Source organism: Palaemon carinicauda, chromosome 6 (genome assembly GCF_036898095.1).
Source record: "Palaemon carinicauda isolate YSFRI2023 chromosome 6, ASM3689809v2, whole genome shotgun sequence".
In the NCBI taxonomy this organism is placed as follows: domain Eukaryota; kingdom Metazoa; phylum Arthropoda; class Malacostraca; order Decapoda; family Palaemonidae; genus Palaemon; species Palaemon carinicauda.
The window spans coordinates 164,132,897-164,157,966 of NC_090730.1; the positions used below are offsets into that span (position 1 = coordinate 164,132,897).

Here is a 25,070-nt window from a genome sequence, read left to right on the forward strand (position 1 = left end):
GGAGGAGCAAGTCAGTGTTTGCATCATTCTATCTCAAAGATGTCCAGTCTCTTTACGAGAACTGCTACACCCTGGGACCATTCGTAGCAGCGAGTGCAGTAGTAGGTGAGGGCTCAGCCACTACATTCCCATAATCCCATAACCTTTTTAACCTTTCTCTTGAATGCTTTTATTGTTGTTTTGGGTTGTACGGTGGGCTAAGAAGCCTTCCGTATCTTAGTTGATTTGGCGGGTGGTCAATTCTTTCTTGAGAAGCGCCTAGGTTAGAGGTTGTGATGAGGTCCTTTAGTATGGGTTGCAGCCCTTTATACTTCAGCACCTAAGAGTTGTTCAGCCTCCTAAGAGGACCGCTGCGCTCAGTAAGGAAGACGTACTTATTAAAGGCAGAGTAATGGTTCAAGTCGACTTCCTTACCAGGTACTTATAATTTCATTTGTTATTTTGAATAACTGATAAAATGAAATACGGGATACTTAGCTTCTTGATTAACATGTACACTGGTTTTCACCCACCCCCCTGGGTGTGAATCAGCTACATGATTATCGGGTAAGATTAATATTGAAAAATGTTATTTTCATTAGTAAAATAAATTTTTGAATATACTTACCCGATAATCATGATTTAATTGACCCACCCTTCCTCCCCATAGAGAACCAGTGGACCGAGGGAAAAATTGAGGTGGTGTTGTCAAGAAGTACTGGAGTACCTGACCACAGATGGCGCTGGTGAGTACACCCCCCTCTTGTATAGCGATCGCTGGCGTATCCCGTCCGTAGATTTCTGTCGGGCAACGGAGTTGACAGCTACATGATTATCGGGTAAGTATATTCAAAAATTTATTTTACTAATGAAAATAACATTTTATGAAAAAGAAGTAATATGCTACATTTATTAAAGAGCTCACACTATCAATCAAGTACATCACATGCTTAAAGTAAAGCAATCAAAGAAGTTATGGATGCTTGTAGATCTAATCTTGGATCAGGTATTGTGTTGAAAACACACACTTGTTAAAGGCTTTAATCATGTGACATCTTAAATACATGTTTTCTTGTATTTCTCTACTACTTCACAGTATTTTCTTACAATTATAACATACTTGATTCTGATTTCTCTTGTATTTTATGCATGCTATATTGATCTCTACTGTACTAATTTAAAGCTGGATGTACATCTCATTGCAAGAATTAATTTTCATTTTTATGTCCAAGTGTCAGGGTGGGAGGAATGTAGAGAGGAGAAGTCCCCTGTTTTGTTTCATTTGTTTGATGTCGGGGGAAGTGCCTTGGTATATGTATGTATGTATGTACAGTATGTCCAAGTGTTTTATTTCTGATATTTCCTTCAGGAATTTTTTGAAAATCCTGCATTTAGACCAGATGGTTTAAAGATCTACCCGACACTAGTTATAAGAGGTACCGGTTTGTATGAACTTTGGAAAACTGGACGATACAAGAGTTACCCACCTAATACACTGGTCGACTTGGTTGCTACCATTCTGTCGCTTATACCTCCTTGGGTGCGTGTGTACCGAGTTCAGAGGGACATCCCCATGCCATTAGTAAGGTAAGTTGTACTATTCTGTTAATATTTCTTGGAATTTTTTTTTTTTTCTAAACCCATTCATTTACAAATGCCCATTCTGCTGTCAAAAGCTTCTTTCAGGCTCCAAGATAAAGACCAACAACAGTCTTGCATTGCTAGGTTGGTATCTAGGCAGGTCTAAGCCTTTGAGGCATTATTTTTAATCTATAAAATTGCCATCTTTTGACAAAATGTTCCTGGTTGAGGTGTGACACTAGCTCTAAGCTTAACTTCTGCATCAAGAGTACAGGAATTCATAGCAATTCTAGAAAGTACCCTATTAATCTGTATCAAATAATTTAAATCACAAAAAACCTAAAGCACGGGTAGAACAACGATCCAAACGATGTAAACTAGATGAGAGAACTGTAAAGACAAAGGAGCTATGGCACATCCACCCTGAAGTAATTGCCATCAACTGCCAGTTTTAGGGTAGACGCTGGCTTTTATCTAGCTTCGAGAGAGAAGCACTGTGAACATCAGGTGAAATTGATGGAAATAATAAATGTTTTCATGTAAAGATCTTACAACTTCAATATTCTTTTGCATAAATTAGCTTATAAGTGAAAATGAAAATTATGGTCAGATATGTGAAGTTACTAAGTATAAATGCTTATATTTGTAGTTCTGGTGTTGAACATGGAAACTTGAGAGAGTTGGCACTGGCCCGCATGAAAGATCTGGGAACTGTGTGCAGAGATGTCCGCACACGTGAAGTTGGAATTCAAGAAATTCACAACAAGGTCCGGCCATATGAAGTAAGTAGAAATTCTCTGTATTGTATGTGTAAGGTTTGGTAAACTATTGATTATTAAATGAATGAAAAATGACTGAGATCTATAAGTCACGTTCGTAGTCTTGTAGGTTTTTCCTGTAGAATTGGTTTGTAGGTAAGAAATTAGATTGGAACAAAGTAAATTTAGAATATGGATAGTTAAGTGAAAGGAGTCCTCAGTGATCACTGAAAATTATAAGTCAGAAAGTAATGTAGTTTGGGTCAAAGGGATGCTGGAAACCACTTTTTGTATCTAAAATTTCCTTTGTAGGGAATTGTTTGAAAGTGGTACCCTTGTAGATGATAAATGGTTGAAATTTGTTCTGTTCTTACATAAATGCAAACCTTTTGTCTTTTAAAATATTGAATGTCTTTATAGCCGCTTGAAAAATAAGTTGAAATCGTATACAAGGTATTAACAATAAGTGATCAGCCATGGATGGTAGCCAAACCCACTCTACACTTTTGTCTTGGACTGCAACGAATATGGACAATCTATCCACAGGTGTTTAATCTTTTTTTCATTCTTTTTAAATGTTCGATATTGGCTTTGTGTTAATAATGAAACAAGGCAGAAATACAAATGGAGGATGGAAACTGCATTAGTTTATAGCTAAACCAGTAACAGATCCACTCACTGGCACAATTGTTTGCAGTTATCCCCGTATGCCGAATGTAGATCAGGGCCGCCCATTAAAGGCAGGAGTATTCTTTGAGAAGCGGGAAGGCTAAGTCTTCTCTGGTGTCATTCCTGGCAATACTTTTGACAATGCTGAATTGATTATTTAGCACTGCCTCCAGCCTCTTCCTTGAAAGAGTCTGTGCATGCGTAGCCCTTTCAAGCTCCCCAACATGATTCCTTCAGGAAGGAGGGGCCAATAGGAAGAGGGAAGGGAGTGAAACACGTTGATGCTGGTGGTCCTCCTTTCCCACAGCTTTGAGTAGGAGGATGCCTGTCTCGCCGTTGGTCAACCTGACAGAGACACGTGGCCAAGCCATTGGTAGCGAGTTACTTACTACCCTTTCAAAAATGTCGTTCCCCAACATCTCACCGATAAAGTTTCCATTCGATCTTCCAACATCACTGAAAGCCTGGCCTTGTGGACAGAGGTGGAAGAGGCGTTGGAGAAGAACATGTTCGAAGTCATTCAAGATGAGTCTCCGGGCATCTACAATCAGCTTTTCCCTGTGGAGAAGTCAACGGGGGGGCTTGAGACTGATCATTGGCCTCTCTCCGCTAAACAAATTTGTTCCAAAAGCATCTTGAAAAGTATCTTTTTATGAATAGAACTTACCTGGCAGTTATATATACATAGCTAATAATCTCTATTTCGGCAGAATTTTTCTAAACGTGGCAACCGCCTTGTGGTGGTTGGGTGGTAACACCCGTTAAAGGGTGGTAGGAGGAATCATTCCCGTTTTCTGTTCTTCAGTTTATCTCTGCCGGCCGGATCGACAACACGTTGGTCCGTCATTAAGAGTTTTTCTTCGCTTTCCCTGCTCGGTGTACCAGTCTGCTTTTTTGGTGAAGTACAGTACTCTGAATTGGGGTTTTGGCGATCGTGTTTTTTGTTATCTCTTAGCTTTTTTGCTGTTTTCATTATGAGTGAAAAAAGTCATTACCGTGTCTGTGCGAATGAGGAATGTAAGGTGAGACTACCAAAAATGGCGGTAGACCCTCACACCGTGTGTTCGAATTGTAGGGGTTTTGTTTGTGCCCTTAATAATAGATGCGGGGAATGTAAAGTTTTGGATGAGAAAGATTGGTTGATTATGAAGCGTTATGTGCGTAAACTAGAGCTCGATAGAGTTAGGAGAGCTTCTAGGTCTAAGTCTAAGTCTGTTAGTGGTAAGGAAGACGAACTTAGTGTAGATTTATCTATTGAACCTATAATTGATTCCTCTTTGGAAGTTGATCCTTCCCTTGAGTTAGTAACTCCTGCACCTCCTACAGGATCCGTATCTACGGATGACCCTCGGTACGCTAGCCTGGCTGCCGAGTTGAAGGGCATTAAAGAACAACTGGAGGCCTTTAAAGGTAAGGAAAGTGTAAGTGCTTGTGTTAGTGCAGTGGAGGTGGTGACTGACCGAACCTGTCATTACCCTAGGCCTAGACCTCTACCAAGCTCCCAGGACCAAGGGAGAAGGTACGTCGATGACCGAAAGGGGGTGAGAGGTACGTACCCTCGGTCAGCCGTCGCCTCAGACAGTCCTGTTGTCGATTCCCAGGCTGCTCTTGACCGTCACGGGAAAGATGTGTCGGATGTGTTGTTTTCTTCTCCGAATTCGTCCAGAAGTAAATGGAAGTTTGAAGCTTCAAGACCTACTAAGAGGAGATGGAACTGCGACGAACGGTCTCGTTCTTTCTCTCCTGGTTCTAGCAGTTATGAACCTTGTCCGTCGGAGGATGATTTCGACTCCGTGCCTGTGAAAAGGGCGAAGCGGAAGCCTACTGCCGAAGATCCTCCCCCTTCTACGAGTGTTATTTGTCAGCCCTCCCCTTCGGGGCCGCAAGACCCAGCTGATGTTGCTAAATCCTTTATGTCTGTCATGCAGGAACAACTTTTTACGTTAATGCAAGCATTTAGCCACCCTCACGCCCAGTCTGACAGACGTAAAGACGACTCGTTACCTATTAAGAAGTCTGTTTCTAAGAGAGAACGGAGTTCTTCTTTAAAGAGAACTTCTCCCTCTCTACGCCAGGATGAGGAATGTGTGCTTTTGCAAGGCGATACTTCTTCTCGATACCAGGACGATACGGTTTCTCGTTCTCGATACCAAGACGATACTTTATCGAACGATGCTGCTTCTCGTTCTCGATGCCAAGACGATACCGCCTCCCGTTCACGATACCAGCACGATACCTCCTCTCATTCGCTTCGCCACGACGATACCTCCTCTCGTTCTCTACGCCACGACGATACCTCCTCTCGTTCACGACTCCACGACGATACCGACCCTAGTTCTCGACGCCATGACGATACCGCCTCTCGTTCACGACGCCATGACGATACCGCCTCTCGTTCTCGACGCTAGGACGATACCGCCTCTCGCTCTCGACATCAGAACGACTCTGCCTCTCGTTCTCGGTGCCAGGGCGATACCAGCCTGCCTCTTCGGGACGATACTGCCTCTCGTTCCAAGGATTCTTCTAGCGCTGGACTCCAGGATGCAACCCGTCTTTTGCAGGACGATGCCTTTGATTTGCCCTTGTCGGGTTCTAAGGAACCTTCTTCTCGTTCGAAGGATATTGCAGATGTAGATCAGGACCTCGAGGATGTTTCTGATGACGATGATAATCCTGCCGACGCTGCGGGAGATTACAAAGTTCTCTCTCGCTCCCTTCTTGAACTTTTTGGAGAGGAATTCCAACCTGCTGCCCCTCAATCTCCTCAGTCCCAATTCAACAGAAAGAAGGCCAAGAAACAGTCGGCCTTCATCAAGATGAAACTGTCTATTTCCGCAAAGAAGGCTCTTACAAAGATTGATGACTGGATGAAGGAGCGGAGACAAGCAGTTAAGACTTCCTTCTCGTTTCCACCAGCTCGTCTTGCTTCAAAAGCGGGTATGTGGTATGCAACTGGGGAACCTTTGGGTCTCGGAGTGCCTTCCTCCTCCAAGGGTGACTTCTCTGGCTTAGTGGACTCTGCTAGAAGGCATGCTCTCAACTCAGCCAAGGTCATGTGGTCGATGTCGGAGGTGGATCATCTCGTCAAAGGTAGTTTTAGAGCCTTTGAGGTTTTTAGTTTTCTAGACTGGTCGCTTGGGACTCTCGCAAGGAAAACTGACCAGATGGAAGGATCTAGGGACCTTACCAGTATTATGTCCTGTATGGACAAGGCCCTCAGAGATGGGGCGAATGAGTTGGCTGCGCTGTTCTCAGCGGGGATCCTAAAGAAGAGAGCTCTGCTTTGCTCTTTTGCTTCTAGGTCTGTTACCACTGCACAAAAGTCTGAGCTTCTTTACGCCCCCCTCTCTTAACATCTTTTTCCCGAGTCCCTGGTTAATGACATTACGCTTTCTCTGGCCCAAAAAGCCACCCAAGACCTTTTATCTCGTTCTGCTCGTAAGCCCTTGGCAGCCCCTCCTTCTTCTTCGAAACGGGAGGAAAGGAGATTCCAGCAGCCCTTTCGGGGCAGGACTACTTCAAGACCAGATTTTAGAGGGAGAAGGCAAGAATCAGGACCAAGATCTACCAGGGGTTCTTTCAGACCTCGCTACAGAAAATGGAAGTTCGTCTCCTCCAGACAGTAGGCGCAAGACTATCAGGTTTTTGGCAGTCTTGGAAGAGGAGAGGGGCGGACACCTGGTCCCTCTCAGTCATCAAGGAAGGATACAAGATCCCCTTTCTGAAAAAACCTCCTCTCGCAGATGCTCCGCTGGCCTTAGTAGCCCGGTACTCAGATCCGGGGAAGCAGAAGGCCCTAATAGACCTTGTCGACCAAATGCTAGACAAGGGAGCGATAGAACCGGTTCGGGATCTATCCTTCCAAGGCTTTTACAATCGCCTGTTTCTGGTCCCCAAGAACTCGGGCGGATGGAGACCCGTCCTGGATGTCAGCTCTCTCAACGTCTTTGTGGAGAAGACAAAGTTCTCCATGGAGACGACTCAGTCGGTGCTGGCGTCAGTACGTCCAGGGGACTGGATGGTGTCCCTCGACTTGCAGGACGCGTATTTCCATGTCCCCATCCATCCGACTTCAAGGAAGTACTTGAGATTTGTAATGCAGGGCAAGTGCTTCCAATTCAGAGCTCTTTGCTTCAGTCTCAGCACGGCTCCTCAAGTCTTCACCAGGATAATGGCGAATGTGTCAGGTTGGCTGCATCAGGAGGGGATAAGGATATCCTTCTATCTGGACGATTGGCTGATTCGTTCACGATCGAGGGAGAAATGTCTGGAGGATTTACGGAAGACTTTTATGATGGCTCAAGATCTAGGCCTGGTCATCAACAGGGAGAAGTCTCAGATCAGACCGAATCAGACTATTCTCTATTTGGGGATAGTTCTGAATTCAGTTCTTTTTCGGGCTTCTCCCTCTCAGGAAAGACAGACCAAGTGTCTCGTAAAAGTCAGAACTTTCCTGGACAAGAAGAGGTGCACAGCGAAGGAGTGGATGAGTTTGCTGGGGACTCTATCCTCCCTCGAACAGTTTGTCTCTCTGGGGAGACTCCACTTAAGGCCTCTTCAGCACTTTCTTTCGAAGACGTGGAACAGAAAGATGCAGGAAGACTCCTTTTCCTTCCCCATTCCAACAGAAGTCAAGAATCTTCTGAAGTGGTGGCTGGACCCAACCTTGTTAGGGGAAGGGATCTCCTTACACAAGAAGAACCCAGACCTAGTGTTGTTTTCAGACGCATCAGAGTCAGGCTGGGGGGCAACGCTAGGAAGCAAGGAGGTCTCAGGCTATTTGGAAGGAATTCAGCTGGGATGGCACATCAACAACAAGGAGCTGATGGCCATTTTTCTGGGGCTAAAGGCCTTCAAGGACTTGGTGTCTGGGAAGATTGTGGAGGTCAACTCAGACAACACCACAGCTCTTGCCTACATCAGGAAGCAAGGAGGGACTCACTCTCTGTCTCTGTTCGAGACAGCAAGAGAGCTCCTTCTTGGGCGAAGGAGAACAGGATAAACCTGCTGACGAGGTTTGTTCAGGGACAGAAGAATGTGAGGGCGGACATGCTCAGCAGGAAAGGGCAGGTCCTTCCCACAGAATGGACCCTCAACCAACAGGTCTGTCAGAGTCTCTGGAGGCTGTGGGGGAGACCCCTCATCGATCTTTTCGCCTCCAACTTATCCAAGAGGATCCCCATCTATTGCTCCCTAGTTCCGGACAAGGAGGCAATAGCAGTAGACGCCTTTTTGATGGATTGGACGGGGATGGACACTTATGCTTTTCCCCCGTTCAAGATCATCAATCTGGTAGTCAGGAAATTCGCTCTCCTCAATTCGGGACGGATGATCCTGATAGCTCCGTTCTGGCCGATGAGGGAATGGTTCACGGAGGTGGTGGACTTGTTGATGGACTTTCCAAGAAGCCTCCCTGCAAGTCCAAATCTGCTCAGACAACCCCACTTCGAGAGATATCATCAAAACCCCCTCGCTCTCAATCTGACTGCCTTCAGACTATCGAGAAGCTCGTCAGATCGAGAGGCTTTTCAGCGCAAGCTGCGAAAGCTATCGCCAGAGCGAGGAAGGTCTCTTCGCAGAGGGTCTACCAGTCCAAGTGGGAGACTTTTAGAGCTTGGTGTAGGAAGCACAAGATTTCCTCATCCACTACCTCTGTGAGCCAGATTGCGGATTTCTTGTTGTACCTCAGGCAGGACGCTAAGCTAGCTGTGTCCACTATCAAGGGGTACAAAAGTATGCTCTCTTCTGTCTGTCGGCATAGAGGCTTGGACTTGTCTCGCGATAAGGACTTTCATGCCCTCTTGAAGTCTTTTGAGACGACCAAGCAGACCCAGTTAAAGCCCCCTTCTTGGAACCTTGATGTGGTTCTTAAATTTCTGTGCATCAAGAGATTTGAGCCCATCTCACAGGCTCCCCTTAGGGAGGTTACCAAGAAAACCCTCTTTCTTTTGGCCTTAGCAACAGCTAAAAGAGTCAGTGAAGTCCATGCAATTGGAAAACAGGTAGGCTTCAATCTGAATGGGTCAGTTTGTGCCTTAAGATTAGACTTTCTCGCTAAGAACGAGAACCCTTCTAAGCCCTGGCCAAGGACCTTTGAGGTTCCTAACTTGACCAACCTAGTGGGTCAAGAGCAAGAGAGGCTTCTCTGTCCAGTACGAGCCCTCAAGACCTACTTGTCTCGCACGAAAAATGTGAGAGGCTCTTCTAGCTCCCTGTGGTGTTCTGTGAAAGATCCTCAGAAGCCCCTTTCCAAGAACCCATCCATATACCAAGGCACTTCCCCCAATTTTGGGGGGTAGCCGACACCAACAACGAAACAAACAAAAAGGGGACTTCTACTCTCTACGTTCCTTCAGCCTAATCAGGGACTCAACCGAGTTCAGCTGGTACTGCTAGGGTGCCACAGCCCAACCTCCCACATTTCCACCACAGATGAAGCTTCATAATGCTGACTCCCCTACTGCTGCTACCTCCGCGGTCATCTAAGGCACCGGAGGAAGCAGCAGGGCCTACTGGAACTGCGTCACAATCGCTCGCCATTCATTCCTATTTCTAGCACGCTCTCTTGCCTCTCTCACATCTATCCTCCTATCACCCAGAGCTTTCTTCACACCATCCATCCACCCAAACCTTGGCCTTCCTCTTGTACTTCTCCCATCAACTCTTGCATTCATCACCTTCTTTAGCAGACAACCATTTTCCATTCTCTCAACATGGCCAAACCACCTCAACACATTCATATCCACTCTAGCCGCTAACTCATTTCTTACACCCGTTTTCTCCCTCACCACTTCGTTCCTAACCCTATCTACTCGAGATACACCAGCCATACTCCTTAGACACTTCATCTCAAACACATTCAATTTCTGTCTCTCCATCACTTTCATTCCCCACGACTCCGATCCATACATCACAGTTGGTACAATCACTTTCTCATATAGAACTCTCTTTACATTCATGCCCAACCCTCTATTTTTTACTACTCCCTTAACTGCCCCCAACACTTTGCAACCTTCATTCACTCTCTGACGTACATCTGCTTCCACTCCACCATTTGCTGCAACAACAGACCCCAAGTACTTAAACTGATCCACCTCCTCAAGTAACTCTCCATTCAACATGACATTCAACCTTGCACCACCTTCCCTTCTCGTACATCTCATAACCTTACTCTTACCCACATTAACTCTCAACTTCCTTCTCTCACACACCCTTCCAAATTCTGTCACTAGTCGGTCAAGCTTCTCTTCTGTGTCTGCTACCAGTACAGTATCATCCGCAAACAACAACTGATTTACCTCCCATTCATGGTCATTCTCGCCTACCAGTTTTAATCCTCGTCCAAGCACTCGAGCATTCACCTCTCTCACCACTCCATCAACATACAAGTTAAACAACCACGGCGACATCACACATCCCTGTCTCAGCCCCACTCTCACCGGAAACCAATCACTCACTTCATTTCCTATTCTAACACATGCTTTACTACCTTTGTATAAACTTTTCACTGCTTGCAACAACCTTCCACCAACTCCATATAACCTCATCACATTCCACATTGCTTCCCTATCAACTCTATCATATGCTTTCTCCAGATCCATAAACGCAACATACACCTCCTTACCTTTTGCTAAATATTTCTCGCATATCTGCCTAACTGTAAAAATCTGATTCATACAACCCCTACCTCTTCTAAAACCACCCTGTACTTCCAAGATTGCATTCTCTGTTTTATCCTTAATCCTATTTATCAATACTCTACCATACACTTTTCCAACTACACTCAACAAACTAATACCTCTTGAATTACAACACTCATGCACATCTCCCTTACCCTTATATAGTGGTACAATACATGCACAAACCCAATCTACTGGTACCATTGACAACACAAAACACATATTAAACAATCTCACCAACCATTCAAGTACAGTCACACCCCCTTCCTTCAACATCTCAGCTTTCACACCGTCCATACCAGATGCTTTTCCTACTCTCGTTTCATCTAGTGCTCTCCTCACTTCATCTATTGTTATCTCTCTCTCATTCTCATCTCCCATCACTGGCACCTCAACACCTGGAACAGCAATTATATCTGCCTCCCTATTATCCTCAACATTCAGCAAACTTTCAAAATATTCCGCCCACCTTTTCCTTGCCTCCTCTCCTTTTAACAACCTTCCATTTCCATCTTTCACTGTCTCTTCAATTCTTGCGCCAGCCTTCCTTACTCTCTTCACTTCTTTCCAAAACTTCTTCTTATTCTCTTCATATGATTGACCCAATCCCTGACCCCACCTCAGGTCAGCTGCCCTCTTTGCCTCACGTACCTTGCGCTTTACTTCCACCTTTTTCTCTCTATATTTTTCATACTTCTCTATACTATTACTCTGCAGCCATTCTTCAAAAGCCCTCTTTTTCTCTTCCACTTTCACCTTCACTCCTTCATTCCACCATTCACTGCCCTTCCTCATGCTGCCTCCAACAACCTTCTTGCCACATACATCACTTGCAATCCCAACAAAATTTTCTTTTACTAACTTCCACTCCTCCTCTAAATTACCAGTTTCTCTTACTCTCACCTCATCATATGCCATTTTCAGCCTTTCCTGATATTTACTTTTTACCCCCGGTTTTATTAGCTCTTCAATCCTCACTACCTCCCTTTTACATCCACCTACTCTATTCCCCCACTCTTTTGCTACAACTAATTTTCCTTCCACTAAAAAATGATCAGACATACCGTTAGCCATACCCCTAAACACGTGCACGTCTTTCAATCTTCCAAACATTCTTTTAGTTACCAACACATAATCCATTAATGCCCTTTCTACTACTCTTCCATTTGCCACTCTTACCCATGTATACTTATTTTTATCTTTCTTTTTAAAGAAGCTAGCACTTATTACCATCTCTTGTTCAACACACATGTCTACCAGTCTCTCACCACTCTCATTTTCACCTGGTACGCCATACTTACCAATGACACCTTCTACCTCTCCAGCGCCCACTCTAGCATTTAAGTCACCCATAACAACTACATAATTCCTTCTACCCAGTCCTTCTACACACCTAGTTAAATCATTCCAGAACTCATTCCGCTCTTCTTCACTTTTCTCACTACCTAGCCCATACGCACTGACAAACGCCCAACATTCCCTACCCAACCTAACCCTTACCCACATTAACCTAGATGATATCTCCTTCCATTCCACTACTTTACCTGTCATCCATTCACTCAGCAATAACGCCACACCCTCTCTCGCTCTTCCCCTTTCAATCCCAGACACTCTACCAGACATTTCACCAAACATCACTTCACCCTTTCCTTTCATCTTTGTCTCACACAAGGCCAATACATCCATCCTTCTACTTCTAAACATACTTCCAATCTCACATCTTTTACTCTCTATTGTACTACATCCACGCACATTTAAACACCCCAAAACTAGAGTGCGGGGAGCAGTCACTCTCCCCCCAGCTCCATCTCCTTGTCGATGTCTCGCAGGAATTTTTTACAGGAGAGGGGGTTCCCAGCCCCCTCGTCCCGTCCCTTTTAGTCGCCTCTTACGACACGCAGGGATAACGTTGGCGCTATTCTAATTTTTATATGCCCCCGCGGCCACAGAACGCTTTGTCCTTTTTCCTGAGGGAAGTGATAAGAGAAGCGCATCTCTTGTGTGAGGAGGAACACTTCGGACTTTTAAAAGTGCAAGCTCACGAAGTGAGAGCCATTGCGACCTCGCTTGCTTACCACAAGAACATGTCGCTCCGTCAAATTATGGATGCGACATTCTGGAGGAGCAACTCTGTGTTCGCCTCTCATTACCTCAGAGAGGTGAGAGTGGATTATGAGAAATGCTATACCTTGGGCCCATACGTAGCTACGGCTTCTGTATTAGGCAAAGGAGTTACTACCTCCCCTCAACCTTAGTTTTGTATACTTGTGCGTAGGTTGGTGTTTTTTATTGGTTGTCTGAGGACTTCGACTTGTGTACAGTCACCTCAGTCTAGTTAGATAATTTTTATCTACTTTGCAAATGTTAGGTGGTTGGTTTGGTAAGGTTGCAGTTTTTATTTTGGGCAATAGGTAGTCCTGAAGTCTAGTCAGATTGTTGGTCTCACCCCGTTGACAGACTCAATTGAGTGTTTTCAGCACTGCAGGTCACATCCTGGCTCACACTCCTAAGGGAAAGTGACTCAAGAGGCAGGAACCTTTGAAGTCAGCTACCTTAGCAGGTAAGGAATCAAGGTGTTTTTTATTTATCCTACAGCTTTTTTGGTTGTTTCCCCAACGATGTTTACTGTCTATCACCCTCCTCCAAGTGTGTTAATCAGCTATGTATATATAACTGCCAGGTAAGTTCTATTCATAAAAATGGAGTTTTTATGATAAAACAAAGTTTTATGAATACTTACCTGGCAGTTATATATACATTCGAAGGCCCACCCACCTCCCCTCAGGAGACAGGTCGGGCATAGATGAACTGAAGAACAGAAAACGGGAATGATTCCTCCTACCACCCTTTAACGGGTGTTACCACCCAACCACCACAAGGCGGTTGCCACGTTTAGAAAAATTCTGCCGAAATAGAGATTATTAGCTATGTATATATAACTGCCAGGTAAGTATTCATAAAACTTTGTTTTATCATAAAAACTCCATATTTATTATTTTTTTATAGTAGTTGTTAACAACAAGCTTATCAGAATTGAAATTCTCGTTTAAGCCTTCTTTGTATAGTATAGCAAGCCAAAGAGTTATCTGTGCTCTGCCCTGCTGCCCTGCACAGCCAGGTAGAGGAAAATTAACTGGATTTATTAGGAATCTCTTGAAGAATTTTTTTGTCTGCTGCACATCACACTTTTGCCTCTGCAGATCACACAACTCCAATTAGTGCCCTGTATTAAAAATCACCCCTGTTCCTTTCTGAGTTGCACTATACTTCACAGCAACTAATGTCTGTATTTTGGGTCACGCTCAACACATAATTTTTCAGGATCATACTTAGAAAATTCTTATTCAGCAAATGCTCTGCACCATGCTCATTCTTCTACGTCCATGTATAATTTAGCCTAACATTACATATGCTCTTTGATTTTTTTATGCCTTTACTGGATTTAGAGATGAAAATCATAAATGGATAGGTTAAATTCCTATGGAGTGGAGTAACAGCTGGTCATGTTTTACCTTTGAAAGATTTATTGTAATCAGTATCCACTTCTTCCTCTCATACATTTATAAGATTTCAAGAGGTTTAATGTTAAGATGTTATGTTCTCATTCCAAGAATCAGTTGTCCCATTTACATTTGCAATTTATTTTTTACTCTCTATGAAGATATGGTTTTCTAATAGTTTCCAATTGATTGACTAGAGCCTTGGCTTTCGGGTATATTAGCTTATAGTTTGTCTACCATTAGCTAAAGAAAATTGCATGATTGACAGGTTTGCATCTAAAAAGAAACAATTTTACAAATGGATTTTCCTTCCATGGTTTTTAATCCCAACAAAGAGAGCTGAAGAAAAGAAGATGTATTTTGATTCTTTTAAGACATACGCTATATAGAAGATATGTATATTATCATTTATTTTCAATTTAACAGGTTGAATTGATCAGAAGAGACTACACAGCAAATGGTGGATGGGAAACTTTCCTGTCATATGAGGATCCAGAACAGGATATCTTGGTAGGACTTCTGCGTTTGAGAAAGTGCTCTGATCAAACATTCAGGTGTGTTAATGAATTATATGTAAATTCCATATGTGCAAAAATAAAGTAGAATATTTTAGTCATTAATGTAGATTAGTAAGTTTTCATATGAGGAATACAAAAAATCAAATTCTTATAAAACTAGATTTTTATATAAACTACATGTACTGAATGTGTCACGTGAATTTACGAGTTCATAAGACAACTTTTATCAGATTTTGTGTAGACTTGATAGAAGCTGCATGATATGAATGGTCTCTATTAACTAATTCAGGCAAGAGGACTTACCACTATAATTCTTTATGAAAGGCACGTGTTTAATGAAGGAAAAAGAAATTGGGAATTTTCAATATTAAACTTAGCCGGTGATTATATAAGCTGCAACTCTGTTGCTCGACAGAAAACTCTACGTTAAAAATCCGCCAGCGATCGCTATGCAGGTAGGGGGTGTACTTCAACAGCGCCATCTGTCGTGCAGGTACTCAGTACTCAATGTAAACACAGAACTCAATTTTCTCTCTGTCGGGCTACCGGCAAGACCTACTAATTCGCTGTGCTAACTGGATTTGTTTTCACAACATATAAAAATAATTTTAATGTTTTGTTTATATAGAACTTTCCTGAGAGTAGGCGGTCCTAACTTGGAAACCGAAGTTAATCAACGTTAAGCCCTTTATATCGTAATTAGCTTTTAAAGAGCTAAGGATTTAAAACTTTTTAAATGTAATATTTTATGAAAGATTTTCTTTGATAGTCTTCGTACTGTTTTCAAAGATGAACTAACGTTTAGTTTTTTATGCTACGCAGTTGTTGACGTTCAGGACGTTCAACATGCGCTCTATCGTTACGATAGAGAGAGAGTGTATCACGGTTTCACTTTGCAGTAAGAGTAAATCGATTCTGACGTTTTGTTCATTCTTTCTTAGCTTAAATGTTTTAAATTCTAATTTAAAGGAACTTTTTATTTGAAAAACCTTTCAGTTTTTTCCTTTAGTCAAATAACATGTTTTTTTGACGATATATAATTGGGCTCTTCTCTTAGGTGCGAAATCAAGAGAGAAAGAGAGAGAAAGATAGAGACGGAGGGAGAGAGAGGAGAGTAAACGTTCCGTTCAAGCGGGTAACGTTGTTCTCGTGTTACTCTCGTCCCTAGTCTCTGTACGGGGAGGAAGGATAAAACGTTTTTAGGTTTTTTATTCTCGTCCCCAGGCTATGTGCGGTGAGAGATTGAAAACATAGTTATATGAACTAGTGTTTAGTCTCTTTCCCAGCCACTGATTTTTCTTTTTATCTTAAAATATGTTTTCTGTTTTTTGCTGGTATTATGAGCTTGCATTATACGACTAATTTCGCAATTACTACCTTTTAATGAAAGTGTTACAGTGCGCAAAGTATTACAGTGTTGCGTCCGAGGGTTCGTCTGTTCGTGCCTGTCGTCCTCCCAGTCCGGGACCTCTTGCAAGCTCCCAAGCCCAGGGGAGAAGCAATGTCGTACGACCAAAGGGTTCGAGAGGCTTTAATCAGCGAACAGACGTTCCCTCCGTGGTTTCGGGCGTATCTACCCAAGATCGCCCCACCCACACAAAGACGAGAGAGCCCATTTATTCCTCGTCTGCGGAATAGGTTTCTCGTAAGAAACCATGGACCAAGGTCTCGCGGCTTCTTAAGCGCAAGTCGGTCCCTTCCGCGCAAGTCCAACGGCCCAGTTGTAGCCACTGGGTCAGTTCGGACTCGCTGCAGTCTTCCGACGACTGCTCACCTCCTTAGAGAGGCAAAGCGGTACCGCATCAGGCAGTCACACCGTCTGTTGCCGCACCTGCTCCTGTAGACCCTAAGTGGTCTTTGCTGCAGACCATACAGTCTCAGTTAACGTCATTGATGCAGGACTTTCGTGCGGAGAAGGTTGACGCTGCACCAACCTCTAGCCTACAACCAACCACGGTTGTGCGTCCTGTGGACGCTGAGGCGACCTTCTGCCGCACTCCAGTTGAGAGAGTCCCGCCACCCATGCGTTCCAGTGTACCCTGCCAGCCGCATGTTGACGTTCAGCGACGCACGGAACCTTCCATTGACGTTCGCGAGGTACAACAACAGTCTAAGTTGTTTTGTTTTGACGCGGTGCGTCAACCTCCGCATTCTAGAGTTGTTTTGACTGCTCAGTCTAGGCAGTCAAAGCAGTCTCGAGTGGACGCTGTACGTCCTCACGCACCTGTTGTGATTGACAGTTCAGTTGTTGACAGTTCACAGACTGTCAAGCAGTTACATGACGTTGCGTTCTGGTCCGCTACTAATGCACCAGTGAGAGACTCAGCTTTTATCGGACAAGGTTCCTGTAGATGAGGAAGTTGCTGTTCTCCCTCCTACTGATATTCCCTTGAGGACTCTGTCAGATGGAGAGGAGCCTTAAGCTGCTTAGCCTCCTATGGACTTTAATTAAATCATGATGATTTTTTTAAGGATCTTCGTCCGGATCTTGTAACTGCTGCTCCTCGTTCGCCTAAACGTCAGAACTTACACTAGGCCTAGCTACTTCGAAGCCGTTGTTTTTAAGCTAGTGCTCTCTCGCTCTCCTAGAGAGCGTTACGTTGGCTAGGCGACTGGTTTTTTCACCAGGAGGAGTTTGGGGGATACAGCCTTTGCTTTCCCTTCTTTTAAACTGGTTTATAGAGCGAGAGTCTGATATGACACGAGAGAAGTTCTCGGCTTGGGAGTTCATGCCTCTGCCCAGATAGACTTCTCAATTCTGGTAGACTCTCCCTGGCGCCTAGCCAGGAGACGCTCCAAGTTGTTTACAGGTCAACTTCTCAGCTGTTGTCGAGCCTTTGAAGTTTTGCTGTACTATTATGTCACGCATAACAAGGCTTTCAGGGATGGTAAACGGTTCCGCCTCAGTCGCTAACCCCGTCTGTTGCCACACCTGCTCCCGTAGACCCTAAATGGGCTTTGCTGCAAGACATGCAGTCCAAGCTTGCGTCCTTGATAGAGGACTTAAATGCGGAGAAGAACCTTCTGGCCAACAACCTTCCAACCGGTCGGTTGTGCGTCCTGTTGACGCTGAGGTAACCTACTCGCGTCTGCCAGTTGAGGTGGTTCCTCCACCGATGCGACCCAGTGTGGGTTGCCAGCCGCACGTTGACGTTAAGCGACGCTCGGAGGTGGTTGTTGACGTTCAGGACGTTCAACAACCAGCAGAGGTGACTTGTTGTGACGCAGTGCGTCAACCTCAGCAACCCGGTAGGGTGTTGACTGCACAACCCAGACGGTCTAGACAGTTTCGGGTTGACGCTGTACTTCCTCGCGCACCCATGGTTGTTGACAGTTCACAGTCTGTGCAGCAGTTCCATGATATTGCTTCCGGCTCCGTCACGCATCCACCAGTGCGACCGGATTCAGCGAGTCAGACGTTGCCCACTCCGTTGCCGTTTCCTCATCAGTTTCAGATGAGGACGTTGCTGAACAAGACGATCAGCCCCCAGCCCTGCTATCCATCCAGAAGATGCTGAAGAAGGAACGCTGCTCAGTCAGGCTGTGGATGAGTCTGGTAGGGACGCTGTCATCCGTGGATCAATTTGTGTCACTAGGAAGACTACACCTCCGTCCTCTTCTATACCATCTAGCTTTTCACTGGAAAAAGGACAAGACGCTAGAAGCGGTCTCGATCCCGGTTTCCGAAAAGATGAAGTCTTGTCTGACTTGGTGAAAGGACTATATCAACCTAAGAGAGGGTCTTCCCTTGACTGTTCAGACTCCCAACCACGTTCTCTTCTCGGACGCATCGGACGTAGGCTGGGGTGCGACATTAGACGGTCGGGAATGCTCGGGATTATGGAACTCGAGTCAAAGGACAATGCATTTCAACTGCAAGGAGCTACTGGCAGTACGTCTGGCCTGGAAAAGCTTCAGGTCTCTCCTTCAAGGCAAAGTGGTGGAGGTGAACTCGGACAACACCACGGCTTTGGCGTACATCTCCAAGCAAGGAGGGACCTACTCTCTGACGTTGTACGAGATCGCAAGGGACCTCCTCACCTGGTCAAAAGGTCTAGACATATCACTAGTAACGAGGTTCATCCAAGGCAACTTGAATGTCATGGCAGATTGTCTCAGTCGGAAGGGACAAATAATTCCAACAGATTGGACCCTCCACAAGGATGTATGCAAAAGACTTTGGGCCACCTGGGGCCAGCCAACCATAGATCTCTTCGCAACCTCGATGACCAAGAGGCTCCCAATATTTTGCTCACCAATCCCGGACCCAGCAGCAGTTCATATAGATGCCTTTCTCCTAGATTGGTCACATCTAGATCTATATGCATTCCCTCCGTTCAAGATTGTCAACAAGGTACTGCAGAAGTTCGCCTCTCACGAAGGGACAAGGTTGACGCTAGGTGCTTCCCTCTGGCCCGCGAGAGAATGGTTCACCGAGGTACTTCGATGGCTAGTAGACGTTCCCAGAACACTTCCCCTAAGGGTGGACCTTCTACGTAGGCCACACGTAAAGAAGGTACACCAAGGCCTCCACGCTCTTCGTCTGACTGCCTTCAGACTATCGAAAGACTCTCGAGAGCTAGAGGCTTTTCGAAGGAGGCAGCCAGAGCGATTGCTAGAGCAAGGAGAACATCCACCCTTAGAGTCTACCAATCGAAGTGGGAAATCTTCCGAAACTGGTGCAAGTCAGTATCCGTATCCTCGACCAGTACCTCTGTAACTCAAATAGCTGACTTCCTCTTACTTCTGAGGAAAGAACGATCTCTTTCAGCTCCCACTATCAAGGGTTACAGAAGCATGTTGGCATCAGTCTTCCGTCACAGAGGCTTAGATCTTTCCAACAATAAAGATCTACAGGACCTCCTTAAGTCTTTTGAGACCACGAAGGAGCGTCGTTTGGTTACACCTGGTTGGAATTTAGACGTGGTATTAAGATTCCTTATGTCAGACAGGTTCGAACCGCTACAATCAGCCTCCCTGAAAGATCTCACCTTAAAGACTCTTTTCCTGGTATGCTTAGCCACAGCTAAAAGAGTCAGTGAGATTCATGCCTTCAGCAAGAACATCGGATTCTCATCCGAAACGGCTACATGTTCTACAACTTGGTTTTCTAGCCAAAAACGAGCTGCCTTCTCGGCCTTGGCCAATATCGTTCGATATTCCAAACTTATCCTATGGTTGGAAATGAACTAGAAAGAGTCTTATGCCCTGTAAGAGCTTTTAAGTTTATTTAAAACGAACTAAACCTTTACGAGGCCCGTCTGAAGCTTTATGGTGTTCAGTTGAGAAACCATCTTTGCCTATGTCAAAGAATGCTTTATCCTATTTTATCAGACTGTTAATACGAGAAGCTCATTCCCATCTGAATGAGGAAGACCAAGCTTTGCTGAAGGTAAGGACACACGAAGTTAGAGCTGTCGCAACTTCCGTGGCCTTTAAACAAAATAGATCTCTGCAAAGTATAATCGACGCAACCTATTGGAAAAGCAAGTCAGTGTTCGCGTCTTTTTATCTTAAGAATGTCCAGTCTCTTTACGAGAACTGCTACACTCTGGGACCATTCGTAGCAACGAGTGCAGTAGTGGGTGAGGGCTCAACCACTACAATTCCCTAATTCCATAACCTTTTTAATCTTTCTCTTGAAATGTTTTTTATTGTTGTTTTTGGGTTGTCCGGAAGGCTAAGAAGCCTTTCGCATCCTGGTTGATTTGGCGGGTGGTCAAATTCTTTTCTTGAGAAGCGCCTAGATTAGAGGTTTTGATGAGGTCCTGTAGTATGGGTTGCAACCCTTGATACTTCAGCTCCTAGGGGTCACTCAGCATCCTAAGAGGATCGCGAGGCTACGTAAGGAAGACGTACTTAAAAAGGCAGAGTAATTGTTCAAGTCGACTTCCTTACCAGGTACTTATTTATTTTATGTTTGTTATTTTGAATAACTGCTAAAATGAAATAAAAAATCCTTAGCTCATAATAATGTAAACAATTATTGCTGGTCTCTACCCACCTCCCTGGGTGTGAATCAGCTTATATAATCACCGGCTAAGTTTAATATTAAAAAATGTTATTTTTATAATAAAATAAATTTTTGAATATACTTACCCGGTGATTATATATTAAAGGACCCTCCCTTCCTCCCCAATAGAGACCCAGTGGACCGAGGAGAAAATTGAGTTCTGTGTTTACATTGAGTACTGAGTACCTGCACGACAGATGGCGCTGTTGAAGTACACCCCCTACCTGCATAGCGATCGCTGGCGGATTTTTAACGTAGAGTTTTCTGTCGAGCAACAGAGTTGCAGCTTATATAATCACCGGGTAAGTATATTCAAAAATTTATTTTATTATAAAAATAAAATTTTTTAAAATTTTAGAATTTTAGGGGTCATTGTCTATTAAACCAAGCTTCTGGAGAAGTAGTAATATGAACATTGATGAGTAGGTCTATAGAAATAAGAAATATTATTAGGATTATTTTTATTTTTCCCTTTGGAGAGGAACCCCAGAGGTTAAACTTGGTTCCAAAAGATCATTGAATGTGATTACTTTTTCTCATAAATAATATGAATTAAAATAATCTTTTCAAAACCCCAAAGGATATTTTCATGAAGCATTTTTACACCATATTACAGTATTGCATGCATAAAACCATAGAAAAATGAAAGTATAAATGATTGAAATAAAAGGCAAACCGATCTTCACATTATCTGTTTTGAAGAATTGGTGGTCTGGGTAGAAGTTTTTCTGGCTAGATTACAGCTTTCCAATGATCTCCTTTCTCATTTCTATCAGAGTTCTCTCTAAATTTTTTTTTTTTTTTTACTACCACCACTAACTTCTTAGGCCTTATTTTGAATAAATATATTGAACAGTCTATCAGAATTTAAAATAAGCCAATTAAGTTAATAGTAATGTTCTTTGGTTGTTTACTAGGAGATTGTTTTGTGAAAATCGTACCCTACCATAAAACCTTTGTCTGGTCAGATGTGATATACATCTCAGCCATGCAAGGTCTTGCAAGTTGCTGTTATCCGTTCTATCCAAATATCCTTCTATTGCTGGGTCAAAAGGGTTTTTGAAAATTAACACCAACTCCAATTTGTTCAAAGTTAAGCTGCATTTGATCTCTTGAGCTCTACTGTATTTTACACCGTTTGGAAGTCAATTAGACTATTCTATTTGGTAATGCTTACAGTCATACAATCAATTATTTCCAATACAAATTAGGATTTTTCTGATATTCAAATGCATTTACTATATCAGCGTGTCAATGAATTAATTGGTCAATCTCCTGTTTAAAAATCCACCTGATATCTTGTTTTTGTATAGTATTGATGAATTTATACTGTACTGTATAGTCATGAAATTATTTGGTATTGACTTGTCTTCCATCATGTATGGATTAGCTTTTCATACAAAATTAATTTTCAAAGATACAGTTAATGTAAATGCCAGCTAAGTGAACTGTCCTTTAAATTAATCAGTTAAGTTAATATTAGTGATTATTGTGAACTGGGTTTTCTAATACTAGTAACTGAATTATCTCTCTCTCTCTCTCTCTCTCTCTCTCTCTCTCTCTCTCTCTCTCTCATTATTATTATTATGATTGTACTATGTTTAATCTGACGTTTGGGTCATCCTTTACAGGCCAGAATTAGTTAATGGAGTTTCGATTGTAAGAGAGCTTCACGTATATGGCTCCGTTGTTCCCGTCAGTTCCCGCGATCCGAGGAAATTTCAGCATCAGGGCTTTGGTATGCTGCTCATGGAGGAAGCTGAGAGAATTGCAAAGGAGGAACATGGTTCCAACAAAATTGCTGTGATATCAGGTGAGAATAATTACAAATATTTTAGTTGCACTCATGAAATGTTTTGAAATGTTTTAATTTATTTGTTATTAGGTCACATGAAAAACATATGCTGCACCTGTCAACTAAGAGAGAATAGTATTTTGTATTATAGGTTTGGTTTTCAGATGTCCAAATAGGTATTGTATATATAAGTAGTTCAAAATTTGCTGCTGATAGTATACAATCTAATAGTCAAAATAAATTGTTTTCATCTGTTAAAACGTTTACTCTCGTTATAAAAATACCTTACAAAAGGAAGGTCATCAGTCATATGACCTGTAAACGTATTGTACTTCAGAATCTTCAACTAAGAAACTTTTCCAAAATCACAAATTTTCACAGCTATTCTAACATTCCAGTTATGGTGAGCATAGTGTACTGGTCACTAGTTGTTCCTCCTAAATACAAAATTCTAGGGTGGTTGTTTTGGCCCTAGTTCAAAGGCTTTGAAATGACATATGATCCAGTCATATTAGATTAGATTTAGTGTGATATTTGGTACTTTGTTTATCGTTTTGGGAGCTTTATTATCTAATATATAGTACTCAATGTGGCCCTGTGCACCACCATAAAGAGGTATAGTTCAAATTTCACATTATAAATCATTGTTTCATTTACTCTGCTCAACCATCTATATACAGTGTATTCCTGAAATAATCTTAAAGTTTACCTAAGATTTCACTGCCAAGAATGCTAGTGGTATTTGAACCTTTATTCAAGTTAAAAAGAAATGTTTTAGTTTCTAGCGCAAAGTATACTCAGCGTAGTGAAAAATGGCCGATAGGGGAGGGCACTAGGTTTAAATGTACTCCCCAATGGTGTCACATCTCCACAGATTATCGGCTTACGTTCTTTCTCTAATCCTGCTCTCTCTCTCTCTCTCTCTCTCTCTCTCTCTCTCTCTCTCTCTCATATATATATATATATATATAAATTGGTGTAGAGTATTTCCAAAATTATTCTAACTTGTTCCACACTATCGAGATATAATTCAAGGTGTGTTTTCTGTATAAAGGTTCCCCCTCATCCTAAACATGGCACATGACTAGGGCTTCTCATGGTCATATGCAAGATGTAACCGTTACGCACAAGCTGTAACACTTACACTTCAGCAATAAATAAAAAAGAAACTATTAATAGAAGAGAAGGAGCTTGATTTTAATTACCTTGGGAACGAAGAAATCTTATAGCAGTAAGGAAGTGTTAGCTCAGAGTAGCAGTGTCCTTTGGGTAAAGGAAGGGTAAAAATGTTAGGGATATAGGTAATGAATTAAGGAAAGGGAAGGTTTCCCACAAAGCGAGTACAGTATAGTGTGTGATAGTCTGTAGGTGAAGGGGATGCAGTTTGTGTGCTCTAGGGCTAGGTAAGGAGGCCTAAGGACAGTTTAAAAGACTAAGCAGTGAAAGAGGTAAAAGCCATGGCTGATGTGAAAAGGTGACATGAAAGAAAAAGAAATAGAGTATGATAAAAGGAAAAGATGAGCCTCTTGGGTGGTCGGTTGGAGTTGTGTGAACGAAGGGTAAAGGCACGAGAGAGGTGGATGGTAGGGACGGTGGTGTGGGAGTGGGAGAGAAATGCCTTACTTGGGCAACACCATAAATAAAAAGTATAAAAATAAATGAAAGGGAATCGGGGTAATATTTGTTATATAAAAACAGAAGTGAATACATGAACAAGTAAGTATTAGAATGGATAAGCATAGAGAATTGTTGATAAATTGGAGTAGAATAAGAGAGTAAAGGGAGGGATTGGAAGGTGGGCCGGTGATCTGTGGAGACATGAGACCAGTGGCGGAATCGATATAAAACCAGGTACAGTACCCTCACATAGCGGCCATTTTTCGCTGCGTTGAGTATAGTAACTTCTGGTCATAGAATAAAAAAGTTTTTTTTTTTTTTTTAACTGAATCAACAATAAAAACTTATCTCAGTATATATCTTTGTACTATTAATTTGAAAAGAATTATAGCTCAGTTTAAAAATTGATTTGATTCTGCTTTCAGGTGTAGGCACCCGTAACTACTACAGAAAATTGGGCTATGAATTGGATGGGCCTTACATGTCTAAGAACTTGTGAACTTACCGGCCTTGAGGGTTGTCTCTTCTGATACTGATTTTCCTTCATAGAACGTTTTTTGTTTTTAATGGAATATTGTTTATTGTAAAGCATGGTACAGATAAAACCATTTTATTGATTTCTCTGAAATATATATTTCCAAGGTGGTTTGTTGTTATTTAATTTCCTTTGAAAGATGATATTCTGTCAGTTCTGCAATTATTTATATGAATCGTTTATGTATCTAAAAGATAGGGATATATCACTGGATGTCAAATTTCAATATACTCCAGATTATTTTAAATTTCTAATACTAATTATGACCCTTATAAGTTAGGTTCCATTTTTATATTGATATTGAAATTATTGATAATTTTGAAAATAATATTTACAATAAAAGAAGAGGGTTTAACAATTGAATTACTGAGCTAGGATTAATTTCATTTAATAACTTTTGGAGTCGTCTGCTTACAATTCTATAGA

General features: G+C 42.7%; 1 protein-coding gene across 1 annotated transcript in view; it reads left to right on the forward strand.

The window, feature by feature from the left end:
- Positions 1-24,755, forward strand: part of Elp3 (elongator complex protein 3) — a 46,473-nt gene extending 21,718 nt beyond the window's left edge. The window contains exons 7-11 of the mRNA XM_068374793.1: positions 1,349-1,566; positions 2,210-2,342; positions 14,593-14,720; positions 22,329-22,510; positions 24,535-24,755. Of these exons, the coding sequence (XP_068230894.1) occupies positions 1,349-1,566; positions 2,210-2,342; positions 14,593-14,720; positions 22,329-22,510; positions 24,535-24,608 (735 nt within the window). The 3' untranslated portion in view covers positions 24,609-24,755. The remainder of the gene's footprint in view (positions 1-1,348; positions 1,567-2,209; positions 2,343-14,592; positions 14,721-22,328; positions 22,511-24,534) is intronic.
- Positions 24,756-25,070: the final 315 nt, after the last annotated feature.